General features: G+C 42.3%; 1 protein-coding gene and 1 non-coding gene across 2 annotated transcripts; both read right to left on the bottom strand.

Moving 5' to 3' along the window:
• Window positions 1–1,774: 1,774 nt before the first annotated feature.
• trnar-ucu (transfer RNA arginine (anticodon UCU)) lies at window positions 1,775–1,848 on the bottom strand. Its single transcript has one exon. It is a non-coding gene; the product is annotated as a tRNA-Arg (tRNA).
• Window positions 1,849–3,301: 1,453 nt separating this feature from the next.
• sdhc (succinate dehydrogenase complex, subunit C, integral membrane protein) lies at window positions 3,302–7,841 on the bottom strand. Its single transcript, XM_067475311.1, has 6 exons — window positions 7,779–7,841; window positions 6,362–6,418; window positions 6,142–6,243; window positions 5,108–5,169; window positions 3,823–3,986; window positions 3,302–3,558 (listed from the first exon to the last, which is right to left on the bottom strand). Exons 1-6 carry the CDS (start codon window positions 7,793–7,795, stop codon window positions 3,454–3,456), a joined length of 507 nt encoding a protein of 168 aa, XP_067331412.1. The 5' UTR covers window positions 7,796–7,841; the 3' UTR covers window positions 3,302–3,453.
• Between the last annotated feature and the right edge of the window lie 136 nt (window positions 7,842–7,977).

Below are 7,977 nucleotides of genomic sequence, written 5' to 3'. Positions count from 1 at the left end.
GGGAGGGAACAAGGGAGGGAGGGACGGAGGGAGGGAGGGAGGGGATTTTAATACGATTTGGCCCGTACCACCGGGATAACAGGGCCAGAGCAAGGGGCCTACTGGCTGAGAGCAACATGAAGGAGATGGAGCAGATGGAGAAGTGTGATCTCACTAAACCAAAAAGAAGAAGAAGAAAAAAATCCCCATAATGTTTCTACAATGCCCCACAGTGAGTGACCTTATCGGACTTTCTGATCTCCTGTGGGTGCGAGTGTCAGTTCCCATGATACAGGTTGGAACTTCAGTAGGTCTCCTAATAGAAATGTAATCACAGGAGGAAGCCTACTGAGATGCAGCAGCAGAGGTCAACTGGAGTTGACTGTCACGGTTCTCTCTGGCCCATAATGTTTCTTATCGTTGATATTATGGATCTATTAGTCCTATCTTACAGACAGACCCACTGCCATTTCCCGTAGGCCGGATAATTTGCAAAATGGTAATGCTATCAGTGGGTTCTTGGCCCTGTGGAGTTGTGGGACCTGTTCTGTTTCAAGTTATCACCCCCACATCCCTACAGCGTTGCTATAGCTCACGTGTGTTTTGAACTGCCACTAAATAGTTATAGCTTTCACCGTATATGGTCAGTTTTGCATATTCTCATAAAGTTGTCCACAGAGCGGTCCATACAATTCTGGCTTTTCATGCATCAGCCCTGTTTGGAAATCAGGATGCACGGGAGGGAGGGAGGGGGAGGGGGGTTGTTCAACTTGCCAGAGAGGATTGGGGATTAGTTTTACCAGCGGATTAGATGTGTGTGTGTGTGTGTGTGTGTGTGTGTATGGGGGGGGGGCGTTAAACATGAATGGCGGCAGCCGCACGACAGCCCAATCAGTGGTGGTGGCGACAAATTGAAAGCGGGGGGGTTTGAAGGAAATACAAAATAATAAAAAGCCACGGAAAGCTGGGAGGGGTTCGAGGAGAGAGCTTCAATCCAGCAGCTGCTCTGTCCACACTGAAAAGAGAAATAAACAGAGCAGCTCCGCCTTCCATGGTGAAGTAGTTGTAGTTGTTTTTTTTGTTTGTTTGTTTTGTTTTGGGTTTTTTTTTTGTTAAAGCAGAAACTAAAGTCCAGAAATGTCCCCAATCGGACATGACCTGCATACAACAATCGTTGTAATCGTTCAAAGTAAATCGGGGTATTTATCTTTTTCCTTTGTCTCCAAACCAAACGGGGGACTAGATACGCAGCATCTGGCATCATTAAACACTTGTTACGGGGACAAAAAAAAAAAATAATAAAAAAAAAAAAAGGCTTTAAATGTTTTTGTTGCCTGGCTGCATTAGAAAAGCTTTTGCTCTGGTTTAAAAGAGTGGACAGCCCCAGGTGCTGGACGCGTGCACGTGTGCCCACTGACTTTCACACGACAAGGCTGCGCGCCGCTGCGTTGTCCTGAGGGTGCATACGCGATGAGCGCGTATAGGAGCGCGCAGCCTGGACAATAACAGACTGGTAACGAAGGCCGTGCTGTGCTGCGGTCTCAGGCTTTTTTTTTTTTTGCCCGTTTGAAATCTGCATATTAAAGCGCTGACCTTTGCGGGCTGAAAAGCCTCGTCCGTGTGAAATTCATATAAGAATCCAGTTCAGAAGCAGTGCATTGGGCCTCTGCAAAATAAACCCATCACTCATCTGTAATGCATTCTCACATCTAGCTCAGTAGGACTCAGCATCAAGCATAAAATGCTGTGTATTTTCTTTTTATCAACCACATCTTCAAAAAGCCATTTTCATCCACATCTCTGCCGGGACTCGAACCCGGAGCCTCTGGATTAGAAGTCCAGCGCGCTATTCCATTGCGCCACAGAGACCGAGACACAATTTATTCCGATCAAAAGCGGGTTTATAGTCCCCCTCCCTGGCCTGCCCAGCATCCTCATCATCCCTCAGCATCAGGACCGCAGCCCCATGATTATAATTTGCCGCCCAGTAGGGGGTGCTGCCGCCGCGTAATCATTAGGCTCTTTAAAACGCATGGAGATTGCGTGCATCTCTGCTTTTCACCCCCGATTGCTTTCACGCAGGTCATGTCCACAAACCATCATAATGGTGACATTACTTGTTCCTTGCAGAGCAGAGCGTCAGTTCAAGGCTCATGCTTGCACTGCCGCAGTTCGTTTGACTGAAAAAAAATGGAAAGATTTCTGCAGATTTTGGTGGAAACTAAGTCTCATAGCCTCTAGACTTTGAGCAGGTTCCAGCTCCGCTGGAAATGGATTAGTCTACATGTAGGGACTAATCTAGATGCCAGAGCCACTGCAATCAGACAAGTCAGACTGACAGAGCAAATTTGGGAGAGCTAGTCAATTATTTGCCGTGGAAAATATAGAGATGTTTGTCCAGTAATAGTGTTAAAATAGCACCGAGGGGAATATAACAACATTAACTTGAGTTTTATAAATGCTGAGTTACTGTAGAGACAGTTTGTCGTGTCCTTTATAAGCAATAACTTTAATCATATATGGGGCACACTAATGCAGCCCCACTGGAAGGAAATGAAAGTTGACAAGCACTTTTCCATGGAGCCACCAGTAACAAACTGATAAAGCTATTATTTGCGGGCTAACTGATCTAAGTGGGCATAGCAGGCTAACTGATCCAAACAGACGTTTTCAAATCAGTTGGTACAAACCCCCCCCCCCCGCCCCCCTCTCATGTGGACTTGTTACTGTACCCTGCATAAACGAAGTGGGATCTGACGTTAAATCACAGCTTGCTTTTATTTACACTGCAGTACAAGAGCTGCTCAGGTGCAGTGTGTAGCTCTGTGCATCTCAGTAGGAGGAAAGGCCTGAGGCAGGCTGCTGGTGAGGAGCCGGTTCACATACACAGCTTCCACCACTGGGCTGCCTCTCCATATATCAGCTCCTCTCTTTCCCGATGTTAAAAATGCATCTGAGCAGCTGTGGCCTAGAGAAGGTAAAATATGAATGACAGTCTACAGTAAACAGCCGTTCTCCACAGACACAAACACACACTCCTGTGCGCAGAAACAACAGACAGAGGCAGCAGTCGAGCTGCGGTGACTGAGCACTTAGGGTAAAGAAACCTGATTAATGAGATTGACGTCACAGCACTATTAAACAAATTACATAAGGACATAACATGTAGGACACGTCTAATTTTGGCCACTGGTTGTTGTTCACACCGGGAACAAGTGTTAAATAAACTAGGTCACATTTGCATGCACTTTGCTCCCTTGCTGCGTTTGATGACCCTAAAGCTTTCTCGAATTAATTCCAGGGAACAAAACATCACAACACCTTGTTTGCATACGGCACAATATAATCCTTTATTTAATGGTTTGATGAAACTGCTGCTGCAGTAAGCCGGAGGAGAACGTATACGCAAAACTCCCAAAGTGCATCCAGTCCAAATTCCCTTCAACTCTCTCCTCATATCTTCCCGTCTTGAGCTCAAAGCGAAAGCAAAGCTAGGGTGGTGATGATGGACAGGCCAATAACCATGTAGCCGCTGCGGTAGACCTCTGGGATTTTGAAGCCTTTGCCGACGTCCCAAAACTGATTTAAACAACAATAAACAGATACAAAGAAAAGAGAGAGAAGACAATTTAGCATAAGAAGCAGCATCAGTTTATACATTTGGGCAAATGCAATCTATTTTCTATTAAAGTCAGTAAAGCAAACATGGCAAAAATGAAAAATGGGACAAACTACACAGAAGTGTAAGCCTAAATGCTATAGCAACAAATTACTCAAAAATCTCCACATAGTACGGAAGAAAGAAAAACATCCGCTAGGTTCATTATTCAAAATAAGTCTTACCAAGTGGCGGATGCCATTGTAGGTGTGATAGGACACGGGGAAAGCAATGCCGAACTTGGCCAGACCAATGAGAAAGGGGCCGACCGACAGCGAGTGGATCAAGTCCAGGTAGTAGGGGTAATTTCCTGGTAGGACCAGCGCTGCCATCGCAAAGGCTGAGACAGCTAGAGACAGACAGAAGTAATGAGACCAGAGGGTGAGTGAGAAAAAAAAAAAAAAAGATGTCCATGTGTGAGAAATGAATGCATGAAAAGGAACACGCTACTAAGACGGGGTTTTGTTGGATTAGTCCAGACCGCACTGCTGGGTACATTTTCAAACATCTGAACGTCTCTGATGTGTAAAGACGTTTTTGCCACACCGGCTGCACTAAATGATGGCCGGCAAATGGCTCTGTACCAAACAGGCTCCTCACTGGCTGCCGGTGACAGTTTTCTTTTCTTTTCTTTTGTCCTTTCGTCTTATCCCGTGAGTTCAGGGTCGTCACAGCGGATCATTGTCCGCATGTTGATTTGGCACAGTTTTTACGCCGAATGCCCTTCCTGACGCAACCCTCCCCAGTTTCTACCGAGCACAGCTGGGCATGGGAATGGACTGTTGGGGGTTCAGGGAGTGTTGGGGGTGTCTTGCCCGGAGACACTTTGACGTATAGCTGGGTTCGGGGACTGAACCACCGACCCTATAGTCTGTGGTAGCCAACTGAGCTAAAGCCACCCCAAGCAAGCTGCCAATTACAATGGACTGTACTAAATGTGCAAAAATATTGAAAATTATATTGACAGTCAAGAAAATTACCTTATCGCAAGGCTGAATTCTTAATACAATTTAAATATGAACTTAAAAGCTACTTATTCATATTGGTTATTTTTCTTCCAAGAACCTTTCTGCAAATTCTCAATGAACCAAAATGTATAGCCAGTCTCTCATTCCACACACAAGCAGTTGCCATTAACACGTAAAGAAATCTGAACCCAGCTTTCAGAATATGGCACATCGGGGGGCAACAGATCTCATGTCAGATTTACCACCATCACAGGCTCAGCTCTTACACCAGGCAAGTGTTAGCAGCTGTATGCAGCCCAGCATTAGAGTAATTTTTTACATGCAAGTGGTTAAGTTGTATTGAGCAACTTCTGTTTTGTAATGCTGGTAAATGCTCTTAGCAGAAATCAATATCAATGGACTAAAATGTCCTGAGGAGATTATCAGGGTCAGTCAAAAACTGACAGCAGCAGTAGTGTTTCACATCTATGTTAGAATAACATTGTCCACAAAGATGTGTTACCTCCACTGAGTCCAATTCCAGTTCCTCTGTGTGTTATGGACATAATCATGGGGACAGACCATCTGAAATACAATGACAACACAACACTCAATTTACTATACAGTCCACAGTCTGTGTGGTAAAAAAACATTTCAAGTACAAAAAAAAAAAACCAATTTCAACAGAGTTTATTATCTTTCACCTGAAATTTAAGAAATGTTTTGAATTTATGTTGGGCTACAACTGACATGTGAAATCACCGCATTATTGTGAGGCAAAGGGGGGAAAAAAAGGACTTTTTCAGCAGCGGGCAACAATGAAACAATCAAAGTTGTTTAAACTCAAAAGACAAATCTGCAAGCCGCTTGGGATAAATAAGACAAGATGATGCCTTCACTTTTTACCGGGGTTTCCAATGCACTTACAGCTAGCAGAGGAACAGAATGTCAGTAAACTAGGATTTTGCAGAATCACTAGACTGCAAATTTAGTTAGCACCACTGGTTCAATGTCAAGAGACTACAGATTCTGACAAGACATTAGCCATGAGAATGGTTCCAGATTAGAGAGAAATGCACCTTCTGGGAAAAAAAACAAACAAAAAAAAGGGATATTTGGACCATTAATAATAACCACGTTCATTGTAGTTTTCATTCATCTGACAGTACATCAAGGTGCTTTTTGTACTACGTCAATCCAAGGTAATAAACTCTATAATCATGCTGACTTGTCCTGCTAACTTTTAAGCATTTAAAAATGTATCCGGACCCCCAGTAGCTGTTACTAATAAAACAGCTACTCTTTCTGGGGGAGAGAGATTTCACTATCTTAAAATGGGCTTTAGTATTTTCAACTTGTGTTGTTTCTGAAAATAAAAATTTGAAATTACAAGTGTACACTTTTTATTTATTAATTTGACTTATTTATATATTTTTTTCCACATGCATAAAACAAACATGGATTGTACAGCTTCATTTAAACAACCGTGATCTACATCCTTTGCCTGAGGTTATTTTCTAACAAACCCACTGGTTGCATCCTACACTTAGAACATACTTGTAGATAGTGACATGGGGAGACAACGGTCTAGTTAATTGAGCATTTTTGACCCAAGACTTGTTCATCTCCTCCTTAGCCGTGGTTCCCACTGGAGCAGCACTGTAGTGGTAGGAAAAGGAAATTTAGAGTACAGAATATACTGTGGTAAAATGTATTAAGGAGTTATTTGTGTGTCGTCGTCATTACTACGAGTCTCTCCCAAACACACAAAACTTACTGTCTGTAGAAGACACTATACTGTGGTCTGGAGAGGACACACTGACGGCCCAACGTCCTGAAGACAAAACACAAGAAAGTAGTGTTAGAAAACTGAATTCACGATTTATGTGCTTGTGGGCAAATACTGGTGAAGGAAACTCAACACTGTGCACATCAAGTTTACTGAGAGAAATTTAATTGATAAATAACCTTATTTTCAAAGCATAATTTCCTTCAATATGGTATAAATCTAGATATATTAATGGAAAGTTTTCCATCAATAAGTGACGAAAACAAAAGCGAAATATAAAAGTAGGAAAGGTCTTCTAGGAATACTGATAAACATCTGATGAATTTCCTTGACGGACATTGTGTTTATCTTGAACACGTAAGAACATCTAGGGTGAATGATTCGGACAAAGTTCAACAATAGTCTGACTTCCTACTTGGTTAAAAGGTTCATAACCTGAACATGAAAACTCCTGCAATTTCCTAATATTATTTATAACTATTTAATCTTGGTCTTTCAAGGTGTTCAAAAACTATTTACCTTAATACTCAAGTCAAACCACAGATCATAAAAAGCAAACTTAAGTTACTTAAACCTTTGCTAGCATAAGACTTAAAAGCAATTCACTCTAATCAGCCTCGCTCTCCCTCCATGTGATGTGATGAGTTCTGCTACACCCAACGCTTTAAGTTGACCTCCAAATATTGTTAATCAAGCAAAAATCTATTAAACTCTTTGACTGGTTAAAAAGACAAACCTCACACAAATATTTTTAAAACTCAGCATCTCTTCACTGCCATTCACTGAGTCACAGGAGGCTTTGACGGCACCTTTCCACATATATTTGTTTGATATATTTTGAGTGGAAACTTAGTCAGAAACAGCACTAGAAGATGCTAGAAGACATCTAGAGTATTCAAAGCCCATATAAGCTGAGCGCCTTAAGATACACGCCACACATTAAACCCATTCTATAATCCAGCTCAGACATATAGGTGAATTCTGTTATCAATAATTCAATAAACGTTAGTTATGCTGTGCCATTACATCCTTTTCGTTACAAGAAAATAACGGTTGCTTAAATACTTGAACGTGTCAATGTAGCTTGACGGCGGCAAACCGCAGCTGTGTAAAACAAAGACATATAGTGGCGGAAGTAAAGGGTTGTTAACAATACATTTAAAAGTCCAAAGTCCACTTTCTGTTGGTCTTTGAAAACACGCCATATAATTAGCGTTAGCCTGCTAGCTAATGCCAGCTAACGCTACGTCGCAACGCGTTTTCCACAAACGAAGCTTAAAAGTCGCACTTACAGACCTCTTCCACAGCTGTCAAGTATTTAAGTGTCTCTTTGATTTGATAACCCTGGCAAACGACACAAAGAGCTTTTACCAAAGCAAAAGCTATGTAGCACAGACGTACTGACCTTAAGAGCAGCGCCATGTTTGAGCATGAAGGAAAAGGAAGTGACGTTACGGATGTTGTTTTCTGTCAGCTTATACCCGCTATAACCTTGATGGGCTGTTTACAGTCACAGTCGATCACACTGAGCAAAATACAGGTGATCCTGAAAACTCCGTTTCCCGGACGAGAAGTACAATAATGTACTTAACTATGCTAAAGTT

The sequence above is a fragment of the Channa argus genome, chromosome 14 (genome assembly GCF_033026475.1).
Source record: "Channa argus isolate prfri chromosome 14, Channa argus male v1.0, whole genome shotgun sequence".
Classification (NCBI taxonomy): Eukaryota; Metazoa; Chordata; class Actinopteri; order Anabantiformes; family Channidae; genus Channa; species Channa argus.
Note: the sequence above shows the minus strand (reverse complement) of the source record. Positions and strands in the feature narration are given on the sequence as shown.